A 26,626-nucleotide genomic window follows, 5' to 3' on the forward strand; every position below is an offset into this window, starting at 1 on the left:
CTGAGGGCAGATTCACTAACACTGAGACTGAGGGCAGATTCACTAACACTGAGACTGAGGGCAGATTCACTAACACTGAGACTGAGGGCAGATTCACTAACACTGAGACTGAAGGCCCCTGTCCACCGGGAAAACCAGACTGACTGCCATGAAGTTGATTCTGATTCACGGCAACAGGACAGTAGAGCTGCCCTTGTGGGTTTCTGAGAATGTGGCTTTCCTTCAGGGAGTAGAAAGCCTTTATTTTTCTCCTGTGGGGCAGTTGGTGGTTTTGAACTGTGAACCTGGTGAATAGCAGCCCAATGCATAACCTCTACGCCACCAGGGCTCCTTTTCTGAGATTGACAGCAAAATCAACATACAAACAAATAAATAATTAAGCTCCAGTTCTTCTCCGTTCTTGCCTTTTTCCGCCTAAACCGCACTGCTGCTATACTGGGGGCTTCAAAAAGCTCACGAGAAGCAACAGAATAAGAAGATAAAGGGATTTCTGTGCCCACATTTTGAAGCCCCCTGGTATGGGTTTTTGAAGAGGCCTCATGGCATGGTGGGCTTATGCGTTGGGCTGCTAACTGCAAGGTCAACAGTTTGAAACCACCAGCCACTCTGGGAGAAAAACTCTACTCCCGTAAAGAGTTCGTCCTGAAAACCCAAAGGAGCCATTCTACTCCGTCCTACAGGGTCGCTGTGAGGCAGGATGAACTGACGGCACAGAGCTCTCGGGGCTGTTTTTAGAGATTTTAGAAGCACAGGACTCTTGAGTTAGCCATCAGGCAACAAAGGAAAATCCACTGAATTAAACTAAATTTACAATTAATGGGGCAGTCACCAGGACCTGGCATTAAAATACTGCAAAGAAGACGAGTCCTGGATTCTCCCCCGCATGACAGTACCCACTCCCTTCTGCAGCCTAGCCTCCATGCCACGCCAGCCAATCAGGAGCCCTGGAATAGATGCCGACTCATGGCGATCTCACGTGTCTGTGTGTGTGTGTGTGTGTGTGTGAGAGAGAGAGAGAGATTGAGAAGGGCTGTGGATGAGCTTTCTGCAGCCAGGCCTTTCTTCCGAGGCACGTCTGTGGACTCGGACCTTCAAGCTTTCAGTTAGCATCTGGGTGTGTTCATCATGCGTGCCACCAGCCCAAGCCCTCCATAAAGAGTCTCACCTCTGGGATTTGTCTTCCCTCAAGGCCCCCCAAGAAAGGAGGCAGAGGAGGCACTATGAGCTCAGCGATGGAGGGCTCTGTTTGCTGTTATACAATGGGCATATAACAGTTTTAAGCCAATGTAATGAGTTTTATGTTACATTTATGCCTCAAGAGCAAGGTCTTTGATAGGCAGAAACTGGCACCACAACAGTTAAGCACCGTGTTGCTAACCAAAAGGTTGGTGGTTCGAACCCACTCAGCAGCTCCAAGGGAGCAGACCTAGTGGTCTGCTCTACAAACATCACAGCCTGTGCGTTCCCACTGGCTGATGAGGCTGATGCAAAGCAGCTCAAACTGGGGCGGGGGGTGGGGTTGGAGATAGGGGTGGGTACCCAAGGGTGGACTCACAGGTTGGTGGGGAGGGGGTGTTTTTTGTTTTGTTTTAAGATTACAACCTAGGAAACTTTATGGGGCAGTTCAACTCTGTCACTTTGGGTTGCTGTGAGTGCCAAATTGACTTAATGGCAACTAACAACTTGTAATCCTTAAGACCACAGAGACAACTTCAGGGACTTTTCCTCCAGGAACGTCCTCACTTGGGGGCCTTGTCTGAAAGAGCACCTCCCTGTTAAAAGCAGAATTTTGTTTCCCAATCAAAAAGTGGTGGAACCCTAAGTCAACAGACTAATTGAATATAATCTGCCAATGGGCCGAAGTCAGTTGGATCCTAAATCTTATCACCCCTGAGTTACAGAAAAAGCAGCTTTGAAAGAGAGAGATGCCCACAAGGGACGGAGACAGGTGCCATTGTGGGGCTTGCCCAGAACTGTGGGGCCAAGGCACACCAGGGTCCACTGACAAGGAAGCCATCTGCACAGCTGATACATAGATTCAGGCATGAACCCCAAGAACTATGAAAAACAAATCAACTTCTCTTTATCATGGGCTAACTTGTGCCTATCACAAAGGCGTGTTGTAAATCCTGGTCCCTAGACTTGTGGATGAAAATTATGTTAATGAGACTATGTTAGTGTAGGAAAACCAAATCAATTCCCTGCCATGGAGTACCTCCTGACCCGTGGCAAACCTACAGGGCAGAGTTTCCGGGGCCGGGGTTCTTTACCGGAGCAGACAGCCACACCTTTCTTCCAAGGAGAGCCCGGTGGGTTTGAACTGCTGACTCTGCTGTGAGCAACCCCACTCATAACCCCAGATTCCCCCTGGGCGCCTAGTTGAGTAGACAGGTGTGTCTGACACCAGTGTGATGATTAAGGGTTATGTCAACCAGACACTCCTGGGTCAGGGTAGGGCTGGACCACAACCTCTCAGTTGTGTCTTGGCCTCCTTGTCATAGGCCCTTCTGTATAAGCGTGAGAGACACTGGGGTTTGCTCCCTCTCTGTCCCCTGCCTGCTGGGACTCTGTGCCTCCAGGGGTAACCCCACTGGGCTCTCTGACGCTGAGGGCCGTCAGCGTGGCTCTGCTGCCACCGTTTCCACCAACTTTGGATGCATACAACTCTGAACCCACTGGCCTGTGATCCCTGTGCCATCGGCCTGCAGCTACCTGAGTTTGAAGAGGGCCCCGCTAACATCCTACTTAGGGACTTTAATTGGATTGGGCTGGGATGCCCTTCTGATATGGAATGACTTGTGGATAGAAAGTTCTGCCGTGATACACAGAGGAGTGTCACTGACTTCGTTTCTCCAGACAACCCAGCCTAACACAGCCAATGGCCTTTGAGATCTGAAAAGAGCAGACTGGGCACAGAGAAGGAAGCACTGAGAGAGGGAAACAAAAACACATGAAGACCATCAAGAAGCGGAGGAACAGAAGCTGAAGGGAGACGCCAGCCTTCCCCCACAGCAGAGAAACAGACAGACAGCATGCCTTCGCCAGGAGCGGTGCCCTGAACTCACACTCTAGTCTCCTAACCGGTGAGAGACTGCATCTTATGTTACAGCCGCACGCACGAACTGATCAGCCAACAGGCCCAGTCCACACACACCCAGCCTCTCGCCACCCGGGCCCGGCTCACCTCCTTTGTCCCACTCTGCTCTGCTACCAGCTGGTCAAACACGGTCCCGTAGTCCTCGTAGATCTTCTGCATCTCATTGATGTGGCTTGCAACTTTTTCCATTGCCTTCAGTGCTTCTGCAAAATCGGAAACCGTTCCACTTGACCGTTTGGATTTGCTTTGAACCCTACCCAACATCAGAGCCCAAGATTCAAGCCAGAGCTCAGGACCACTCATTACTCTGGGTAACATTATTTAGATGTACCACACAGTGGCCTATGTGATCATAATCATGATTAGCATGAGTCTTACACCCGCTCCTGAACCTGTCGACACGGCTGGGTTCTAAAGAGCAAGCTGTCTTCGGTGTTAGGTGAACACGGGGCTGAGCGCATCAGGTCACAAGGCGGAGGACTATATCCCTGCAGACCTACCCAATGACAGGACGGCAAAACCACCGAATTGCATCGGCTGGCAAACACGGCCTTGACCAGAACAGTCAGCGCTACTCTTGCCGCACACTTCAGTCATTCATGACTGCTGCGTGTGCACTGTGAATGCCCCAAACAGAAGATTTCTACTACGTTTGCAAATGAGAAATGTTAGCTCACAGGACAGTTGATAACAGGGGAAGGTGTCGGGGAATGGAGAATCCTTGACCTCAAGTCCTCTTAAGGCAGAGTCTAAATAAGACGTATCACTAATAGCTGCCAGCATGTGCTGAACACTCCCTGTGGGGCAGGTCCGATCATTGGTGTTTCGTGAGAATCCGTTCTTTGAATGGCCCACAAAGCCCCCATGCTGTAGGACTGCAGTCCATCCCATTTGGAGATGGACAAAAGATCAGCGGAGGTGCAGAGGGGCTAAGGGATTTGATGGCACTCTGGCAACACGAGAAAGTAGAACCACCCAAAATGAAACGTCCGACTGACTGTTCTCAGAACTCCTGCTGCCTCCGCTCGGGGTCCAGGTGCTGGAGCTGCGAGCAAAACTACTTCTGATTAGACCTTCCACGTGTCTCTGCGAAGGTCTGATTGCCAGGGTAGCTGCTGCGTTGACACATGATGCTCGTTCATTACTTTCTAAGGGGGCTGACGTGGGACAAAACGACTGTCAAAGAGTAAAACTTTAGGTCACCGCCAAGTTCAGTGTTTTTCCTACTCATAACTGTCCCCACACTGAAAGCACCATCTGCCACCCAGTCAAGCTGTGCCCGGCTGCCTCCACTAGGTGGAGCCCCACCCAACGTATTCCAGGAGGAGCAGCATCTGGGCTGCAAACCGCCCCAGAGTTAGACAGAAGCAGGCAGCCCCCCACCCGCCCCCCCAACACTGGCCCAGTGGCCTGAGAGGCCCCCATCCACACACACACACACACACACACACACACACACACACTGGCCCAGTGGCCTGAGAGGCCACTGCAGTCACACAGCTTCAAGGACTGTCTTCTAGGAAGGAGGATGGAACTGTCACCAAGCCTGGGGCCAATCCCATGAGACCCTGGTGGTCCCACAAACAAAAACTTGCTGCCGAGTCCATAGTGACTGAAAGCAACCCTCAAGGACAGGGCAGAACTGTCCCTGTGGGTTTCCGAGACTGGAACACGGAGCTGGCTGCTTCCCATGCTGGCTTCCTTTCACTCTGGCAGCAGGAACCTTGTCTTCAGGAAACGAAGCCAGCTGGGGAGGAGGCTCGATGGGTGGGGGTGGGGGGGTGACTTACCGGTGAGGTGGTAGTGCTCCTCGCTCTCGTGGTCGGTCAGTGACACCAGCTCCTTCAGCAGCAGGGGGTACTTGAGCACCCTCTGCACGGGCTTGATCAGGTAGGACTCGAGTGTGGATGAGTGCTGCTTGGTGGGGTTCCGGGCTTCCAGAAAGGCCTTGAAGGCCTGGTCAGTCTTGGCTATGAGCAAATGGAGAGCAGACTCTTAGCACACGGCAAGAAATGGCAGCGGACAGGGCCAGACCCGATCGGACCATTGCTACCGTTGCCTCCACACGCCAGCCTTCCTGACCTGCCTGACACCAGCCTTTCCTCCCACGGCTCTCTGCCTCCGTGCTGGGTTTGGTACATCGTGGCAGTGGCCACACCAAACGCATAGGCAATACTCGCCGTGAAGGGGTAATTAGGGAGTCAGTAGGTTACCACGGGTCAGGATCAGCAGACAGTAAGGACACAGTCCTGGGTCTCCTCAGCCAGCAGCCACGTCTCTCTCCTGTTCATCGTCTCGCAGCCACATACGTGGTCCATTGGCCGTTGCCTCCACGGGCCGCGGAGCCATCGGTGTGTCACTTGCCCACGGTTCCACGGTCTCGGCCCAGATGAGGAGAAGGTGCCCGTTGTCTCGGCGCTGCTCCTCAGTCTCCTGCCACAGTCTGTTCAGACAGAGACCTCGAACGTGCTCTTCCGAGGCCTTGGGATTCTTCTCTTCCCTACTGCTGCTTCAAAGACGGCGTAACACCGGGAAGTGGCAATAAAAACGGACCGATCCCCTTCTCGGGTCCTAGGCGCCCTGTTTGCACAGTCCGACTGGTGAGCTCCTGGGAGTTGGAGACTCGAGTAGAGGGGCCACAGTCCACCACACACCAAGCCAAAGGCTGCTTGCCTTGTCGCCGATTTCTTCCGTCTTCCTCACACTGTCACCGGGTCTCACACCCGGATGCCTACACGGACTTGGGGGCAAGTCTCGTGAGAGCAGGGAGCTTCCCAGACATCTGCACACCTGCCAAAGTACCAAGCCCTGGCTCTTGGTTAAGAGCCTGAGTGGACGCCAGAGAGCCGTGTCCACGCAGACCCCTCAGACATTGCTGCTGCCGTTAGGTGCCAGGGGCCATCCGCTTGCTTCTGGCTCCTGAAAGCCCTCCGTAAAACAGAAGGACACGCCGCCCAGCCCTGCCCCAGCTTCATGAAGTTGTTAAGTTTGAGCCCGCTGCCATCGCCACTGTGTCCACCATCTCCCTGACCGTCTTCCTCTTTCTCTCTGACCCTCCACTTCACCAAGCACGGCGTCCTTCTCCAGGGACTGCTCTCTCCTGACCACGTGCCCAAAGTCCGTGAGATGACCTCTCACCGTCTTCACCTCTGCAGGGCGTGCCCTCTGGCCGGACTGCTTTCCAGGCAGATTTGCTGGTTCGCCTGGCAGTCTGGTCTTTCCAGTCTCACCAGTGCCATCATTCCAAGGCGATGGTTGGTTCGTCGAATGCAGGTCTTCCATGGCCATGGTCCACCTTCCCCGGGCAGTGACAGTGATGCAAAGCGTCAAGGGTATAGGGGGTCTCTGATAATGCAGGGACCCACCAAATGCATACCAAGTCACTCACAGAAGAGCCGGCTAGCAAAACGAGCAGACAGCACACGTTGCTGCTCGGTCCATAGAGTGCAGGACGGTTTGCAAACCAACACGTTCTCTTCCCCTTTCGACGAAGTTCAGAAGGACTGCAGCCTGCACTCCTGACCGCCTCGGCTCCGGCAACTTCCACCTTCCCACAGCCACAAACAAGGTACCACCCGTGTGCGGCTGGCCGCTGCTGGCAGTGGACACAGCCAGATCTCTGTTCAGTGTCTGAGCACCACAACGAGTATACCCGGAGATACCAGTGCATTTGGTGTTGAGAATGACAGGGGATTCCCCAGCTGCCACTTGAACTTGACCTGCATGCACCAGCACTGGTCAGCCAGCTGCTGGGAGGCAACTATTCTCGCATTTGTGGCTCCCTTACAAGGACACAATCGACACCTTCAGGAAGGTTCGAGCCCCACGCTGAGCGTGATTAGTAGATCACGGGGTGTGCGTGTGACAGCCGTGGTGTTTACGAAAAAGGAGGTCTTCTACCAACTACTGGCGAGCTTCTACCTCACTCTGCGCAATGCCGAGGGCATTAGCCCTGTTGAAAGCTACTCGAGAAGCAAGACGGCTGGGCATTCTGCAGCGGAGGGTCTTCTCACCCAACACTCCTTCAATGCAACCCCTCGGTTTCCTAACCTTCACTTTCCCCGGAGGATATTGTGCTTGTCTGAGGTCAGCCAACGGCACTGCTGTCTCTCTGGGAATGGTGAGATGTCACCAGTGTGGGGGCCACCCTCACCTTGCCCTCCACGGCCACGTGGAGAAACCAGCTCCTGGTTTAGAGCACAAAACATCCAAGAGCGTGCTTCCCAGCGGTGCTACTGAGAAGCCTTTGAGGACAGCCAGGCCTCTCCCCGTCTGTCACCATCAAGGTCAAGGGCGGGGCACAATCCACTGACATCACACCAACCTCGGCACTAAACACAGACTTACTCCATAGGACAACTAACGCACAGAAAGCACAGCTAGGAGACATCTGAGCAGCTTACCTTGCTCTAGAACCTTCTGCACTTTAATATGGTTAGCGCAGAACCCGCTGTACAGCTTAAAGTGGTCGGCATAATACAGGAAGGAGCCTCCAAGGGAAAACAGTAGCTTCTAGAAAGAGAACCAAAGAACCATGTCAGGCTCGGTACAAACAATGGCCACAGGTGACGTGGTGTGCAAGCCGCTGGCCATGGGGGTGAGGCAGGGAGATGTCACTGGTGGAAATCGATCCTGGGAAGCCCCCAGAGATGCCTGAGGAGGGTGGATGACCAGGCCCCTCGAGCAAAACTCGGGCTGGACTTTTGTCACCGACAGGAAGGTTCTCTGAGTACAACACGGTGCAGGCAGCAGAGCCTGTTGACATGGTGTGCAGTAAAGGATGGGGAAGTTCTGTGGGGACCCCTCTGACAAGGACAGCCCACTCAATTAGCTGGAACTAATGATCCTTTGGAATCCCTGTTTATCTTCCTTCCCTGGGGGCTTCCTGGCCGGCCTGCATATTTACACTGGAGAGGGCTGCACAGAACAGAGGAAATCCGATGGACCCAGAACCCCACGCTTCCCCCGCCCCTCCTTCCCACCCTAGACGTGACTTCCCAAGACTCCCTTCAGTGAGGTGAGTGAGCACAGGCTCCACATCTAGTTCTGAAAAGCCCGCTGTTGGCAAACCCTAGGGAATCTGGCTCTCTCTCTCTCTCTCTCTTTCTCTCTCTCCAAGGGTCGGGACTAGCCCCTGTCAAGACCAGGCTGAAAGCACGCGCCATCGGCTGATCTCCTCCGGCAGCATTTACAACGGAGAAAAGGATGGAGCCGTCTGCTGCCCTCTTCGAGGGGAAGGCACACGGTGGGTCACGTCCACAGTCCAGGGACAACACGGGCTTTCCCAGGGCGAAGTCTGCCCGGGCCCACCTATTTCTGGAACACTCACTCTAAACTGCGAGGGGGTCTCCAGCGTGTTGAAGTCAGATGATGCTGAAATCCCGTCCTCCAGCGTCTCCAGAAAGACCTTCTGGAACTCCAGCATCTCGGGCAGGCTCCCAAAGAGCGACTCCATCTGTGGGAAGGGATCCGCGGGGATCAGCAAGGGAGGGCCAGGGACCCACGAGCTCTGGGCCGGCAAACCAGCCACAGTGAGCTCACCCCCCACCCCACCCCCAAAGCCCTCCCTTTACCGAAGGCAGCACATTTGCTCTGGGGCAGAGTCTATACATGTAAGCTGGGATGGCTCTGATCACTATAATCCCAACTCCTTTTCATTTATTTTTTTTGGTGAAAGTAAAATTCCCAGAATTCAAATCAGGAAAAATAGGAGTCAGCAGAGAAGAATGAATCACTCTTACTTAATGCAGCGGTTCTCAACCTGTAGGTCATGACCCCTATGGGGGTCAAACGACCTTTCACAGGGGTCACCCGATTCATTAACAGTAGCAAAATGACAGTGATGAAGTAGCAGTGAGAATAATTTCATGGTTGGGGGTCACCACCACATGAGGAACGGTATGAAAGGGTCACGGCATGAGGAAGGTTGGGAACCACTGACTTAATGTTTAAAGACTTAACTTATTAAGAAGCCACCTCCGGGGTTGGAGGGATGGAAAGGGAAAGGCAGGGAGGAAGGGGAGGAGGCAGTGCTGTGTCGTGCAGACGGAGATCACGATTGTGCAGCAGCCTGTGTAGGGACAGCTGAATCAAGGCTGATCTGTTCTGCAAGCCTGCGGCCGTTTCACAAGACAATGTCCACCCTCCCGCACACCGGGCCTGGCATCCTGCTCTGTACAATCCAGCCACCGCCCTTGGTGGGGCAGAGGCCACGTCGAATGGCATTGGAGGAAGCCAAGACTGGGAATCTTACAGAGTCCAAGCAGGGATATTCTTCAGGACGGCTCAAAGCTACCCGCTGAGGACAGACCGAGACAGCCCCATAGGGTTTCCTAGGTTGTCGTCTCTATTAGAGGCTGACACCTGGTAAAGATTGTACTTTGGACACGTTGTCAGGAGAGACCAGTCCCAGGAGAAGGAGATCAAGCCCAGTAAAGTAGAGGGGCAGCGAACAAGGGGAAGGCTCTCAAGATGGACTGGCACAGTGGCTGCAACCATGGGCTCAGACACAAGGGTCGTTGTGTGGACGGCGCAGGACTGGGCAGCGTCTCCTTCTGCTGTGCGCAGGGTCGCCATGAGTCGGGCCCAACTCCACAGCACCAACCATCTCTCCTGGAGCACAGCACGGTGTCCCATCCCACAGGTGGGTTCACACTACTGGCCTTCCAATCAGCAGCCAGGCCTTCCCCATTCCTTAACCACTGCTCCATCAGTGCTCCGCACCCCCAGGATAAGCAGACGTGGTCCTCTGACAACTATGGTAGGGGGCAGAGGGAAGGTGATACTTTACCTCGTCTTGTGTAAGAAAGGTCTCGTTTTGAAGTGGCTCCAAATATAATTCAAAGAGACAGCTCAGGTCCTGAAAGACAAAAGGAGAGCATCTCCAACACCGAGTCCAGTCTCGGAAATGCCCCAGAGGCCCCAGGGGCCCGGGCGCTGCCCCACACTCCCCTCAGCCAGGAGGAAGTGAGTGTGTTCTCAAAACTCTTCACCGCCACCCAGGTGGCGAAGATCACTACAAAGCCAACCAACAGCTGGACCCTGGGTTCTCCTTTAGAGCAGGTGGCGGCCCTGGCAGCACACGAGTAGGAGAGGGGAGCTGAGGCCGGGCCCTTCCTTTGGGTTCAGCGTGAGCTGGGCTCCTGGGGGATCCAGCAGGGGCTCCCTCTCTGTGTCATGTGTGTCAAGGGGTGAAGCCTCGGCGCTGGAAGGAGGAGGAGGAGGTCGGTGAGCGCTGCAACCCGGGACTGACTGGTCAGCATCTCAACCCCCAGATTTCAAATGCAAGAAGAAAGCCCCAAACGTTGGCAGTCCTAGTGCTTAAAGCCAGTGCCCTCTGTGGGGCTCTAGTGAACGAGGCTCCCCCAGGGTGGAAATCAGGGCGTTGACCGTCTTCATAAAACTTCTCAGCTGAAGGCATTTTATATTTAATCCTATGAAACCAGGGGCAGTATAAAATTTAATCTAGGTCAACTTGTTTATTTCTGGTTTCAAGTATCCTGAGGAAGTTTGAGTCCTAAGACACTAGAAGCCGCTAACGAACAGCAAGGACCAACAGTTTGAGAGGCTCTCATTTCACGAGAAATTCAGGTAGGGCTGGGATTGCACGCGGGATGGCAGAGCTGGGCACTGGGCCCGGCGGGCACACCAGAGCCAGCTGGCACAGGTGAGTGAGCCAGTGGACAGGGTGGGCTGGGCCTCCACTCTTGGCCATGCTGGGATCGCTCAGGGCGGCGTCCCGGGCACCCCCAGCACGTCCACCCTGAGCAGCAGCCCTGGGCAAGCGAAGCGCAGGTGTTTGCCAGGGGGCAGGGCTTTCTGCCTACTTCACCCACAAAAGAAATGAGCCTCCCAAGCTGGGTGGCCCGGCAGCAGAGTAAGCCCTAACCACCACTACGACACTGAGCAAATCAAGGGGCCACCCTCGGGCCCTCCAGAGCTGTGAGAAGGGGTTCAGAGCTTCTGGAAAGGTCACCGTGGGCACCAGTCATTGAGAATTCTTGTCTGAACACCCCACAGCTACACAGCGCCAGGCGTGGTGCATGCGAGACCACCATCGCTGTGGATATCCTGCACCCCCAAGGCCCTGGAGAAGGGGCTTCGGGCCGCTCTGCTGGGCTGGCTGTGGGCAAGGCCTTAGGTGAAGCACTCCTCAGGGCAGAGGGCGTTGAGACCCGGGCCTGCGGGGGAATCTGGTAGGAACTGCGCCTGGGCCAGCATTTAATTTGTGGACTCTAGGCAGAGGCCGTGAAGGCTAAGAGAGGCCAGTCACTATCCCCCCCGTGAGGATGTGGAGGGATTGGGGCTGCAGGGGCGTGCATGTGTGTGTGTACACCCATGGGCCGTGGACAACCCCAGGCCATGCTGGGCTTCTAGCCTGCTGCCCTGACCCCCACTGCAGGTGAAGCCGGCATCCCAAGTGCCCCCACAGGGGCAGAAGAGCTCCGCCTTCCCAGAGCCTGCACTCCTCCTGCAAATGCTCTCCCGTCCCCACTGGGGGATCTGAGTGCATGTGCGAATTCTGTGGGTGCCCTATACTTGCACATGGCCCCCCACCATGGCAGGCCCAGGGCCAGAGCCCAGCCAGAGCCCTGGATCCTGGGTCAGCAGCCCCCATGAGCCCTCTCCCCAGTTCCTTCTCTTCCTCACCGCAAACAGCCTTTGCCTCCATTGCTAACCCGGCCCCCTCCCTCTGGCAAATCACACACCACACCACACCACACACCGAATACCACACACCAAACCAAATCAAACCTCACACTGCACAGGGCACATGGGTGCACCCGTCTCCATGGTCGGCACTGCCCTGGTAGCAGAAGCATCCATTATCCGACTCTTCCTCTTCCTCCTCCCCAGGAGCCAATCACTACTCACGGAATGGCAGGTGGGTCTGGGTGTGGTCCCCACCCAGCAGGGCCCCCAGGGCAGGTGGGTCTGGGGAGGTCTGTGCCCAGACCACCAGCGGCCAGCAGGGGGACAGGGAGGACCCAGCCACCTCACCTTCACATAAGACTTCTCCGTGTCCACCAGCTCCTGGATGACTTTGCGGAGACGGTCGGCGTCGGAGAGGTGACGGGCCAGTGGCCGAGGTGGGGGGTCGCGGCTCTGCCCCGCTTTCTCCATCTGGGGCTCAGTGAAGCTCCTGCACAGGGCGGCGATCTGCTCAGTGCTCTGGAGGGGGAGGGGGCAGAGGGGTGAGATGGACAAGCCAGTGAAAGAATGTTCCCTGCTCTCGCCACGGGTCACCAAGGACAGCCAGCCCTGATCCCTGACACAGGAGCGTGAGGGCAAGAGGTCAGCCCTCAAAGCCAGGCCACGTAGCTCTGCAGTCCCTGGCCACAGAGCAGAGCCCCAAGTGACACATCAGGGGCAGGAGTTGTGACTGAAGGAGGGAGATCCTGGCCCACTGGGGCCACTGCCCAGCGAGGACAGGGCAGCAGCAGATGGCTGGCCACCTGGGGAGTGTGGGTGGAGAGAGGTGTATAAGCCCCTCTCGGGGGCTCCCACAGAAGCAAGTGTGGCCTGCAGCTGGCTCTTACACGAGGGGCGCCAACCCCTGGCCACGGAGACTAGTTGATGGCAGGCAGTGGGGACAGAAATGGAGAGACGCACAGGAACAGGGAGACCTGGGGCAACTCCAGTCTTTGGGGGACCGCTTACTACAATGTCAGCCTGCCCCAGAGGAGGGATGCGGAACATGTCAGTGTGGCCCCCACTGTTCCCAGAGGACCCCCGGCTCCCTTCACAGCCTCTCCTTTCCACACTGAGGGTCCACCACCCAGCCGTCTCTGACTCAGGGAGTCAGCGTGGAGGTGACCTCCCGCAGGGTTTCAATGGCCCGTGTCCTAAAGGTTCGCCAGCCCTTTCTTACAAGGCACTTCTGGGTCCACTCCAACCTCTCAGCAGTCGAGCATGGCAGCCACTGGGCATTGCCAGGGATCCCCCCTCCCATGGTACCCATGCAGACCACCGCACTGTGGCCGCCCTCGGTCCACATCATTGCTGACCGTGGTCCCCAAGCGACTGGATTACAAGCATTCGGTTCACCCCCGGAACACTGAAATTGTAATAATATCAAGGGAATTGATATTATCTGCCCCAAATGTTACTGTAGCAGCCAAGTGCCTGGCACAGGAACCGACCAAATGACCACTGTCCAACAGGCCTCCTCCCTTCGGCTTAAATGTTTTCCTGCCTGGTCCAGGAACCCTGGTGGCATAGTAGTTACCCGTTGGCCTGCTAACTGCAAGCTCAGCAGTTCAAACCACTAGGCCACAGCCACTCAGTGGGATAAAGACGGCTCGAGCTTTCGACGGCCGTAAAGAGTTCCCCTTTTGGAAACTCAGGGAGGCGGCTCTGCCCTGTCCTGTGAATCCCCATCCACTCAACAGCGGCCACGTTTGGTTTTTCAGTTTTACCAGATCCTTATCACTTGGTGCATCTCAGGTGAAACACTGACCCTGTCAGAAACACCTTTATTATTATTCTGAACCTTTTTTGCTGGTAGCTCTTCCAGATATTATAACAACCCACAATTCAGTTAGATCAAGCATAATGGTACAATCGCTTAACAGCATCACAGAACATCTTTGTTGGGGACTGTATCACTTTGGATCACAAACAACTGGAACATATTGCTGCCAAGGAGGAGCGGTGCTGAGACGCATGCTGGGTGGCCTGCGGGCGTGAGAGTTTGCACATGTTGTCTCCCTCCCCGGCCAGCAGAAGAGTGTCCCCAGGAAGTCTTCCCTGTGCCACAGGAAGTCCACAAAGCAAGTGTCCGTGGGACACACTGAAGAGCAGGCACACATACAACAAACAGAAGCATGGCTTTGGAACAGGTTGACCTGTAAAATTTCAGGGAGGAAGCAGGCTGGAACCCAGCCCTTGAAAGAGTGTTTTCCAAGAAAAATCTACCAAACGAGCAAAGGGGCTGTAGGAAATGAGCCCACCATGTCCACAGCCAAAGGCAAGGGGAGGGAGAGGCCCAGGCCCCACTGGCATCTGCTAGAGAACACCCAGTTGCTTGACTCTTCAAGTTCAATCAATTCTCTTTATTCTGCACATTAATATCGATGAAAAGGTTTGGTAACCACGTAACAGGTACCAAGCCTCCAACAACACAGACACAGAGGACCTAGCAGAATTCCCCTGTCAAACACTTCAGAGTATACGTAAGTACACATGATTCCTCTTGAGAGAGACGTACTAGTATGTACTTGTTTCTCTGTCTTTAGCACACTTCTGAGAAAGCCTGCAGGCATGGCTGAGATCTGGATAAAATTTCAAAGATCACAGACATGGATCCGAATCATCAAGGCACCAATCAGAATGTAACGATCTATCCAAAATGTCTCCTCTCCTATTTAAAATAAGTCCCCTTAAGATCATTACTAAAAAATGCTACCACCATCCAATCCTGTCTCCTCTGGCCTGAAACCGCTGGCAGCTCCCTGTCCATCTGCTGCTGCAGCGTGCTTGCATGGTCCTGAGCAAAATCGTACTTGTGCGTGGCTATCAGTGAGGTCGTTCTATAGTTTGAGCATTTTGCCAGGCTTCTTTAAAATAAGCACAAATATGGATCGCTTCCACTCAGTTGGCCTAATAGTTGTCTCCCAAATTTCTGGGTATAGAAGAGGGGTGCTTCCAGTACATCATCAGCATGTTGAAAATTTTTACTTGGCATTACATCAATTCCTGGAACTTTGTTTTTGGCCAGTGCTTTCAAGGCGGCTTGGACTTCCTTCAGCACCATTAGTTCTTGCTCATAGGCTACCCCCGGAATGGTGGAATGCCGACTAGCTCTTTCTGGTGCAGTGACTGCATTCTTTCCATCTTCTGTGGATGCTTCCTACATCACTCAGTGCTTTCCCATTGAATCTCTCAGTGTTGCCACTCAAGGCTTGAGTTTTCTTGAATTCTTTCAGCTTCAGCTCTACTGAGTGTGTTCTTGTGCATTTCTAAGTTGATATTTTACTTTGTCTTCTCCACCCGCCCTTTGAAAATTTCTGTCCAGCTCTTTGACTTCATCATTCATTTCATTGTCCGTAGCTGCTCTGCTATCGAGAGCAAGTTGGAGAGTGTCTTCTGGAATCCACACTGAGCTTTTCTTTCTTTCTTTTTAATGACCTTTCGCGTTCTTCATGTGTGCGCATGATGTCGTCTACAGTTCCTCCGAGCCTCCGCCATTAGCGTGCGATGCAGTAACCTCTCCTCTTACGGTCTTGAAATTCAGATGAGTTATACTCCAGGTCATATTTTGGCTCTCGTGGACTTATTTGAATTTTCTCCAACTTAACGCTAAACTTACATATGAGCAATCGATGATCTGTTCCCCCGTCACACCCGGGCCTGTTTTAACTGCTGAGCTTTTCCCTGGTCGCTTCCCACAGGTGCAGTCGATTTGATTTCTGTGTATTCCACCTGAAGAAGTCCAGTGTATACTTTTTGAGAAATCTATTTTCAACGAAAAAGTCATTGGTCTGGCAAAATTCTAGCATGTAGCATAAAGCTTTATTTCCATCACCAAGACCTTATTTTCCAACAATTGTCTCTTCCTCTCTCCAACTTTCACATTCTGATTGCCAGTAAATATCAGTGCACCTTGATTACATGTTTGATCAACTTCAGACTGAAGATGTTGATGGAATCCTTCGATGTCTGCATCACTAGCTGTAGTGGTTGGTTCATAAATTTGAATAATAGTTGCAATGATTGGATTTCTTTGTATGCAAATAGGCTTTATCCTGTCACCGACAACACTGTCCTTCAAGACAGGCCTTGAATTGTCGTTTCTGACAATGACCGCAACGCCATTCCTCCTGCTTGGCTCACTTCTGGCCAAGTAAACTGTGTGATTTTCTGATTCACCATGGCCAAAGGGGATGGTCCACTTCAGGTCGCTACTGCCTCCAATGTCAATCTTTTTATGTTCCACTTCTGTTTTTAGTGACCTCCACGTTTCCTAAATTCATACTTTGTACATTCCAAGTTCCAATGAACGTTTTCATCTCCTTCTCATTTGAGTCAGGCCCCGTCCGAAGTGAGCGTCCTGAAGGCTTTGTCCCCACAGGCAGCGCTCCATCCACGTCATGATGGCCAACTCCACGTTGACAAGGCAGCTCCTCCTCCGCCATATCCTGAGTGCCTTCCCACCTGAGAGCTCCATCTTCCACCACTGTTTCCGACGACGTTCAGCTTCTACTCACGAGAGTGTTTCGAGGCTAGCCAGAGGGTTTTCAGCGGCTCATGCCTGTGACACGGGCGGCCCATGCCTCCTCCGTCGTCTGCTGACACCTGTTCACTTTGGGTGACCCTGCTGGTGCCTGATGTACCAGGGACTGAGCTTTCAGCCTCACAGTAACACAGGAGCCACCACAGTGGGACAAACTGACAGACAAGCAGTGGCAGGCAAACAGCAGGCTAGCTGAGTTAGTGGAGCAGGCAGGCCTCGTGGATGATGCCATTGGAAGAATGATCCCTATGGGAGCAAACTGACAGCAGTAGCTGGAAAGCTCAGCCTGGAAGCTTAGGGGCCAATGAGTTTATGTTCCCAGAAGAGGGGCCTCTTGGAATAGGAAGACACACTGGTTGCAGAAATTAAAGTAAATTTGTAAATTTCAAAAACAACAACAAAAAAACGTTTTTTTGCGTGATCTACTGGACAAGGATCTCTGTGGTGTCAGGTACAGGCATTTCCCCAGACATTTTCCAGGGATGCTAGGGAGTGCCTCCATGGGTAGCATCTTGCGTGGTTGTCCCCAGAGTGGCCATGGGCCCAGCCTGTGCCACAGGATGCTCAGGGAGCAGGGGGAAGCAGCCGGAATCACACCTGCCTCTGGAACCCTGGGCATGGCCCCCTAGTAACGGAACTAAAACCAAACCAAACCCACTGCCAATGAGTTGATGCTAATTCAGTGACGTTATACAGTGTAGAACTGCTCCTTAATGTTTCTGAGACTATAAATCTTGAAAGGAGCTGCCAGCCTCATCCTTATCCCTCAGAGCAGTCGGTGAGTCTGAACTGCCAACCTTGTGGTTCGCCGCCCAACGTGTAACCCACTCGGCCACCAGGGTTCCTTCCCTGAACCAAACAGCCAGATACTAATACCCAGATGAATATGACATCCTATCCTGGAGTTTGCACGGCAAGCTCGGGCAATACAATCTTGCCATGCAAAATCATCATCATCATCATCATCATAACATTTCCAGACTCTATATTAAGCGTGCATACATTGCATAAAATAAGAGCTGACAAAACGCACCATACGTTAAATGGCATCTGGTGAGACGGCAGCTTCGCCTTACTGAGATGCCCAAAATCACACCTAACAGCGCAGTGCTAAAATACCGAGAGTTTAAAAATAGAAGTCTCTTGCCATTTTAGAAAAATCAGAATTCATTTTAAGGATGCTTCTGGCATGAGTGATTTTCCCCAAAGTGACCGCTGGCAGCGATATCCCTGGCAGACCCACAGTGGAGGGTTCGAGCACCACAAAGCCACCCTGTGTGCAGCCAGCGGATCCGCTGCTGTGTGAGCCAGGCTGTGAGGGCCACTTGGGGTCCAAAAGAGGTGGAAGAGCATGCACAGGCACCCCATACTTGACCGCTCGACTCATAATCTTGGAAACTTGGGAGCAACCCGGATGTCCCTCATGGAGGGGAAGGGATAAGCAAACGGTGAAACATTCCTGCAAAAGGAGCATTATTCTGGAACAGAAACAAATGGGCTATTGGGCCAGGAAAAGGTGTGGGGGAACTGTAAATCCAGGTGAAAGAGGCCCATCTGGAAAAGCTAGAGAGAGCAAAGTTCCAACGCTGCGACCTCCTGGGACAGCCCAGCTGGGGAGGCAGTGAAAGGGCAGCAGTGCCCAGGCCCGGTGGGGAGGTGGGGAAGGGTGAGCAGCAGAGCCCAGCACAGGTTACGGGCAGTGACACTCCTCTGCAAGATGCTGCCATAGTGGAGAGTACTTCAGTGTGATTTGTGACAGAGCTCTGATGGCATAGTGGGTTAAGCACTGAGCTGCTAACCAGAGGGTCAGCAGTTCAAACCCATCAGCTGCTCCATGGGAGAAAGAGGCGGCTTTCTGTTCCCCTAAAGATTGACAGGCTCTGAAACCCACGAGGGCCAGTTCTACTGGGTCTCGTGGACTTGAGTTTGAGGGGTTTATATTGATGCATCTGTTTCTGTCTGAGGAGGAAGAGGATGGAAAACTACAGACTGGCATGCACAATAATGCATCAATATTGGTTCATCAATTGAACACAAGCTGTTCAGAAGATGGGGAGCTGCTGGAGAGAGCAAGGGCCCATATGGGAGCCCTCAGTACACCCTGCACTGTTTCCTGACAAGCCTGAAACTGCTCCACAACACAGACACACGGACACAGTCTACAGAGGGAGAGGGCCCCGCCGACTACGAGGACAGGGGGATGGCAGGCCTGGAGGGTCGTGGCGGACCCCAGCCACCAGTCGGATGTGTGCTGCTTACGGGGCTGCTGACACAAAGAACTCGCAGGGACGGTCCCCGAAGGAGGAAAGGCTATGAGCGTGGGTTCTGACAGCATCTCAATGCACCCCATTGGCGGCTGTACTTTAGTCCCTCCATTCTGAGTGAGCCCCGGATGGAGGCCTTCTGGCAGTTTCTAGAACAAGGGATGATTAGGTTGACTATGTTCAGGTGGGTCTGTGGTGACGGGCGAAAAGCACTGACTCCAGTCCAAAGCCGTGAGTTCTCACCTTGCCGCTGCCCCGGGGGCCGTCCTGGGACCCTGGGGGAGGTCCTTACATTTCTGAGTCTGAAGCAATTTCCTGAAACTCCCTGAGGCCCTGCAAGTGGGGAGGGATACACACACACACACACACACACACACACACACACACACACACACATACACACAGCTCTGCAGAGGAGGAGAGGATTGTCAGTGGACCCTCCCTCCACAGGACTGTCCTTTATAGCTCTCTCCCAGCCCACTGCTCCTCGGAGGTCTCTGTGCCAGGTGGTCCCGGGTCTCCAGGCCCTGAGAGGGTCCCAGCACCCACAGGTTTTTAGGGAAAGCACCTGTCTGGCACTGTCGATTCGATTTTGAGTTGCTAACCACAAGGCCACTGGTTCAAATCCACCAGCCACTCTGTACTTCATTGAAGCCACCTTCTAACTCCCAGGAAAAGCCCATATTCCGCCCAAATGTGACTGGTACACGGCATCTAGAAGGATGATGGGAGGCGGGTGACTTCTCCAAACAGGCGAATGGGCAGACACTGCCCCGGGGTCCTGAGTGCGAGTGGAGAGCCCACAGGTCTAACCACAGGCACAGGTGCTGCCCCTCAGTCAGTGGCAGGGCTGCAGCGTGGTGCGGGCAGCACCAGGCATCGTCAGATGCTTCCAGGGGTAGAGGGTGGGGGGGACATGTGAGGAGGACTTCAGGACCTCAGTGGGGTATGGGTGGGAGTTAAAAAAAAAACATATGCAAGACATTTGTGAGATTTGTATTTTAGGGGGAAACTATTCATTTCATGGTGATTCACTAAATAGTGTGAGATTTTATATTGATCACAGTGGTCCAAAAAAATAATGAGGAGAGACTGCTGGTAAAAGTCCCATCTTCACCGATTTCTAGCCCAGACAGGGCTGGTTCCTCAGGTGATGGGCACCAGAAGAAGGGGGACAGAAGGTATGAATGTAAAGGTCAACTACAGCAAAAAGCATCTTATTCCATGTGGACAGGTAGCATGACCCCATCCATAAACCAGGGTCCAGCAACAGATGCAGATCTGCAGCAATGACTTTTGACAGGGGCACAGTGTCTGACAGGAAACAGGGCCTGCTTTATTGTGAAGGGAAGAAGGCAGGCCTGCTCTTTAAAAGGTGCACCGAGTCTCCACATATATAAGGAGACCTCGTGGCCTAGTGGGTATATGGCGGGTTGCTAAGTGCATGGTGGGCAGTTCGAAACCACCAGTGGCAACATGGGGGAAAGCAGCTCTTCTGCTCCCATAAAGATGCACAGCCTCGGACACTCACAGGGACAGTCCTACCCCACCCTGCAGGGTTTCCAGGAGTCATAACTGACCTTGATGGCCATGAGTTTTTTTGTTTTTAATAAGATGGCCCCATGCGGCCCAGGCAGTTAAGTGCCCGTCTACTGACGGAAAGGTTGGTAGTTCGAACCTACCCAGAGGCACCTCGAAAGGAAGGCTGGGCGATCAGGCCCCAAAGGCCAGAGCCCTGAAAGCCTGAGGGCTTGCTTCGACTCTGCACAAATGAGGCCAGTCAGAGCCACCTGGCTTGGCTGGTGTGGACACTACAGCCACTGCTGTGCAGTCGATTCTGACACGAGGCAACCAGAGCACAGAGCACAGCTACCGGGGGTTCTGCGGCTGTCGATCTTGATCCGTCTCCTACACAGTGGGCTCGAACCGCTGGCCCTTTCAGCTAGCTGCCCAGTGCTTAACCCACCACACCACCAGTGATCCTTTTAGGGTGTTTGTTTTTCAACGAAATAACATCTGCCACACACATGCTGCATCTCAGAGCTATTTTAATTTTAATCTTCTGGCTTATTTGAACGGTCTCCTTTTTATCATTGTTCTTTTTTGGTGTAATTTTTAAAATTAAGAAGGAACCCTTTTCTATCGCTTTAAAGAAATGACTGCATGCAGAGGCGACCTCAGACAAGAGTTTCTGTGACTGCGTCTGTCTGTGTATTACGGAAAGTGTCCAGCAATTCCCTCCAGACACCTGAGTGACACCCGCCCCACCTCCAAGCCTCATACACAGGTGAATGTTAGATGTTTGTGTTAGTCTGGGTACTTTAGAGAAACAAATCCACAGCAACTCGTGTATAAGAGAGAGTTTTATATATAGGTTAAGTGTGCATCAAGAAAACATCCCAACCCAGTGCTGCTCAAGCCCACAAGTCCAACATTACCCCATATGTCCGACACCAATCCACAAAGTCCTCCTCCATCTCACAAAACACACACAATGACGCCAACTGCAGGAGGAAAGCCGAGTCAGTGAACGTGTAAGCATCTCAGCACTGGCAGGGGTTTTCACACGGCTGCTCCAGCACCCAGGGCTGCATCAGGGTAGGTCCATGTGGCTTCTCCTCAGGAATGTCTTGCAGGAAGTGAGCCTTGCCAGCTAAAGCAGGGAACTGGCTAAGGCAGCTTCACCCTGATCCAACCATCAAAGCAAGAGACCCAAGAACTAGAAAGCTGAGGCTCATGGAGCCATTTATCCCTCTGCCCTTCAATTAATCCCAGTGTTTATCAGCCAGGTTGGCACAATAAACTTAAACTATATCAACGTTGAACGAGGAAGACCAAAAAAGCATCCATGCGTTTGAATCATGGTGCTGACGACGAACACCGAAAGTACCATAGACTGTGAGAAGGACAAACAAATCTCTCTTGGAAGCAATGCAGCCAGACGGCTCCTTAATTGCCAGGAAGGATGGCGAGACTTTGTCTCGTGTACTCCGGGCATTCATGAGGAGAGACCATCCCTGTAGGAGAACATCATGCCGACAAGAGAGGGCAGTGAGAAGGAGGAAGGCCTTCCAGGAGATGGACTGACACAGTGGCTGCAACCATGGGCTCAAGTCAAGGAACCAGCGTGAGGTTGGAGCAGGACCGGACGGTGTGACATTCTGCTGTCACTATGAGTCACTAGCAGCAACAACACAGCCCCGGGCTCTGGGGACAGTGATGAACGAGTCCAGACCCTGGCTGGGAAGCCACGTTTGAGCTGCAAATTCCAGGGTCATCGGCGCCCAAAGAAAGCAAAGAGAGTCACTATGGAAAGTGATCAACGAGCGGATCTGCCTGGCACAAGGTCAGGGGCAGCTAACCAAGATCTCGAAGGTCATGTGCAAACAGCTAACACGCGCAGCTGCTAACCAAAAGGATGGAGGTTCGAATCTACCCAGAGGGGGTGCAGAAGAAAGGTCTTGTGATCTACCTCCCACGCATCAGTCACTGAAGACCCACAGAGCTCAGTTCTACTCCGAGACTTGAAGTCACCATAAGTCACACTTGACTTAGGCGCAACTTTTTTTCAAAGCGAAACAAAGTTTGTAGCCAGGGGTTGGGGGACGGTGGCAGGCTGTGTATCACACACCACAGCAATGAAGAGCGCGGAGCGGCCAGGAGAGGGAGGCCCAGCCTGGCAGGCGGGTGATGAGAGCTGTGGATGGCACTGGACGGAGGGGCATGGCTCTAAAAACTTTACATCAAGGAGGCCAGGGTGGAGTGGAGTCCTGCCTGCGTGCATGTGACCTTGCACCCATCAGGCACACAGCCTCCTTGAAAGCAGGCAGAGAGCGTGCATGGCAGCAACGATGGGAAAGGTGTCCACCCTGTGGCTCCCCTGCCATCACATGGACACCCTGCCCACCCCAGTCAGCGGGCAGCACACACGGGACTTGTGACAGGCGCAGACCCAGCTTTCTCAAACAGCCCCTTCCATCGAGGCATGCAGGCTCTGGTGCTGAAATGCAGACACCAGCAGTTGGCCCCCAGGGCGGCGGCCTCTTGTCTGCTCCCCTGCAGAAGCGGGGATCATGCTCTCTCTGCAGAGTCGAGGAGATAAAGCATGCCCAGGGTGTGGGGTCAACAGAAGCTGCTGTTGGAAACCTCAGCCCCGTTCACGATGACCCCACACACATTCCCTGTCCTGCCCGTTCCATCCCTGGGTCTGGGGGGGTGAGACCTCTGTGATCCTGGGGACTTTCAGGGGCTGATTTTTCAATAGATTGTCAGGCCTTTCGTCCTAGCCCATCTGGGTCTGAAACCTGCGCCACATTCCAGCAACACACAACCGTCCTTCAATTGTCGGATGGGTGGTAGCTGTGGACAGGGTGTGCTGGCCAAGATCGAACCTGGGTCTCCCACGTGGAAGGCGAGGAGTCTACCACGGAACCACCGGCACCCTCGCCAATGCCGGTGGGGGCTCAACCAAAGAAGCGGTCTGCCTGGGGCTGGCCGTGCACAGCTCCTCTGCGCTGATCAATACATTCCTAAGGAGATGCTGCAGGAACCCTGCTTCCTTGAATCATCTGAAGACCTGCCGGCTCTGTCCTACACTCCAGGACCAAGCCCTGAAGGTGAACGACAGAAACCCTGGCTCGAACCTCTGTGCCCGAGCAATGGAGGTCAGAGGGAGGGAACAGGTGACACCCAGGGCACCCAGGGGCATCTCAGACCGAGGCAGCAAAGGCAATGGGGAAATGACAGTGGAGGAGACACAGGGAGGGTTGGAATGGATTGGGGCTGCGCTCTAACAGCCACTCTGGGGAAGGGGAGGTGGAAGGGGAGGTGGATGAAGGGAGTGGAGCCCTTGGGTCTAGAGGGCAGCCAGGCCCACAGGTGGACAGCTACCTTGGAGATGGCAGAGGGCATTTATGTGGCACTTGCTGTGTACTGAGGAACATCCTGTGACCAGAAGGCACCCCTGTCGGGTGGGGTGGAGTGTGAGCCTCTGTCTTGGGTCTGGTGGCCCTGGTGCCAGCATGGGCCTGCTCCCCGGAGGAGGGCACAGCTGATCCCATGAGTGGGGGCCCAGGTGAGCAGTCCCTGCTCCTGCCTTCTGCTTGCTCTCCTTGTTTAACAGGAGTTTGCTTAGCATTCAGGCATGAATACGATATTCATATTCTCTCTCTCTCTCCAGCCCCCACCTCCCTCCCTCTCCACCAAGCATGTTTCCAGAAGTCGGGCAGCATTTCTACACGAGTGAACATCTTTTTCACCCAAAATATCAGCTACTCTCTCTTTCTCTTGTGAAATGTATGCCACATGATTCACTCGAGCTGATTTTCCTGAACCTACCAAAACGAGGTTGGGCCTTTCTCTTCTTTTAACCAAGAAAGGAACTCGCGGCTTGCTCCTGATGCCCGGTGAAATAAGCTTGTCAACCAAGACCTATGCAAAAAGGTACGGCACTCACAGTACACAAGACTTCGATACACTCAGGAATGAGTTAGGGGAAATACAACCCCTGCACCAAATCTGGCCCACCGCCTGTTTCTGTAAATAACGTTTTATTAGAAGCCACGCTCTTTCATTTGCACATTAGTCTGGGGCTACCTTTGTGCTACATGCAAGTTGAGGAGTGATGCATGAGACCACCGTGTGGTCCCTAAGGTAGAATATCGGCCAATGCCAGGTAAAGTTTGCCAACACCTAGTTGAGAGACATGATTCCTAATGAAAACCAAAAAACAAAGAGCTTCCTTTGAAAACAAATCTAAATTAAAACTCAAAATTGTCTACAGAACTTTATGCTGAAACATTTGAAAAATTACAGCCCAGGAAACTTTATTCTGAAAAGTGTGTGAAGAACATTTTAAAATGTATACCATTTGTCTGCAGACTACAAATAATAATATCATTCACAGCAGAATTTACTATGCCCTCCTGTTAAAACTGGTCTTGCATTTCGTTGTCTCTGACTTTAGCTTTCATCTCTCTCTCTCTTAACTAATATTTCTTTGTCAAACCTCCTTTTTTATGGTAGACTGTTTTTTTATTGCCCTAAATTATGTCCCTTCTATAACCAAGTCACTTAAAAATACAACTCTGTAGCTCATCCAATCAAAATGAACATTCTCTTTTGCCAGCCTTTGAATGTAGGCTAATCTTGTGACTTTTTTTTTAATTAAAAAAAATCATTTTATTGGGGGCTCGTACAACTCTTATCACAATCCATACAAACATCCATGTGTCAAGCACATTTGTATATTTATTGCCATCATCATTCTCAAAACATTTGCTTTCTACATGAGCCCTTGTTATCAGCTCATCCCCTCCCCCCTCCCCCGCTCGCCCCTCCCCCACGAACCCTTGATAATTTAATTGTCAAACATCTTTTCTACCCCCTTCTTTCTTTGTTTTAGGCATACAAGCAAATTACAGACCACTTTGCCTTCCTGGAGAATTTAACTACTGATACACATATACGTACATTGATACGCATTATAAATGTGGATAAGGAGCCCTGGTTGTGTAGTGGCTACCTGTTGGGCTGTAATCCACACAGTCACACATTCAAAACCCCCAGACACTCCCTGGGAGAAAGAAGGACTTTCTATTCCCCCCAAAATTACACTCTTGGAAACTCCGAGGGGCAGTTCTAATCTGCCCCATTAGCATCGCTGTGAGTCAGCTCTTTGGCAGCGAGCTTGGTTTTGGAATTCATATGAGAGAGAGAACTGTGTGTCCATCTCTGAATGTTACTTGGTCTCTGTGAGGATCTCTTACTTCCTCTTTATGATTTCTTATGCGGCTTTACTTTTGTGATAGATAATGTTGTTTGGGTTGCCTTTCCGGTGCCTTGGGGCACGATGACATAAGTCTGTTGGTGATTCCATTATACCATGTAACATTCACTCTGAATACAGTTAGCAAAAGAGCATCAGAAGGCAATGACTTCTGACTCAATTCTGACAGAAACCACACACTGTAACTATTTGTGTCCCTGCCCCAACTCACCTATCCACAGTCATTTGGTTCAAATGGCATCTCCCCTTTCTTCTCTTCCTGGGGCATGGGCTTGGGCCCCCCCTTTGCCCTGATAGTCAAAATCCACGGGGAGCAGTCACAGTGGATCTCCCCTCAGTGGTTAGTGCTTTCTTGGTTATTTTTAAAAATCATTTCATTGGGGGCTTGTACAACTCTTACCACGATCCATATATATATATATATATATATATCCATGGTGTCAAGCACATTTGTACATTTGTTGCCATCATCATTCTCAAAGCATTTTCTTTGTACTTGAGCCATTGATATCAGCTCCTCATTTTTCCCTCCCTCCCCCACCCTCCCTCATGAACCCTTGATAATATATAAATTATTAATATTTTGTCATGTTCGATGTCTCCCTTTACCCACTCTTCTGGGAGGGGTTTATATGTCAATCATTGTGATCAGTTCCCCCTTTCTCCCCCCACCTTTCCCTTACCCTCCTGGTATTGCTACTCTCATTATTGGTCCTAAGGGGTTTATCTGTCCTGGATTCCCTGTGTTTCCAGCTCTTATCTCTACCAGTGCACATCCTCTGGTCTAGCCAGATTGGTGAGGTAGAATTGGGATCATGATGGTGGGGGAGAGGAAGCATTTAGGAACTAGAGGAAAGTTGTATGTTTCATCGTTGCTACTCTGCACCCTGACTGGCTCATCTCCTCCCCACACCCTTCTGTAAGGGGATGACCAGTTGCCTACAGATGCACTTTGGGTCCCCACTCTGCACATCCCCTCATTCACAATTAAAGGATTTTTTGTTCTTTGATGCTGTTAGGTAGGCTAGTGTAGGGTTGGGATGTCCATTAACGCATGCCCAGAGGGCCAAGCTACGGAAACAAAGGAGTGGCGCACTGCACATGCTCAGAGGTTCAGGTTTCCTGTCGGGTAGGCATGGGAGGGTGCTGCACCTGGATTGGCCCATCTAGGCCAGGTGAATTCAATTCAGCCAATGAGGTCAACCAGGGGTCATCCACCACGCCTCCCCGTGGAATCATTGCAA

At 52.6% G+C, this 26,626-nt stretch overlaps 1 protein-coding gene across 2 annotated transcripts in view; it reads right to left on the minus strand.

Annotated features, from left to right (window-relative positions):
* The window catches only part of TIAM2 (TIAM Rac1 associated GEF 2), a 150,391-nt gene that overhangs the window by 6,417 nt on the left and 117,348 nt on the right, over positions 1-26,626 (minus strand). For both annotated transcript variants that reach the window (XM_045294337.1, XM_045294338.1), the window contains 6 exons: positions 12,098-12,268; positions 9,888-9,956; positions 8,427-8,552; positions 7,501-7,609; positions 4,888-5,067; positions 3,185-3,300 (listed from right to left, as the gene is read on the minus strand). In XM_045294337.1, coding sequence (XP_045150272.1) covers positions 3,185-3,300; positions 4,888-5,067; positions 7,501-7,609; positions 8,427-8,552; positions 9,888-9,956; positions 12,098-12,268 — 771 coding nt within the window. The remainder of the gene's footprint in view (positions 1-3,184; positions 3,301-4,887; positions 5,068-7,500; positions 7,610-8,426; positions 8,553-9,887; positions 9,957-12,097; positions 12,269-26,626) is intronic.

Source organism: Echinops telfairi, unplaced genomic scaffold (assembly GCF_000313985.2).
Source record: "Echinops telfairi isolate 266 unplaced genomic scaffold, ASM31398v2 ScPeMD7_3533;HRSCAF=4204_0, whole genome shotgun sequence".
Taxonomy (NCBI): domain Eukaryota; kingdom Metazoa; phylum Chordata; class Mammalia; order Afrosoricida; family Tenrecidae; genus Echinops; species Echinops telfairi.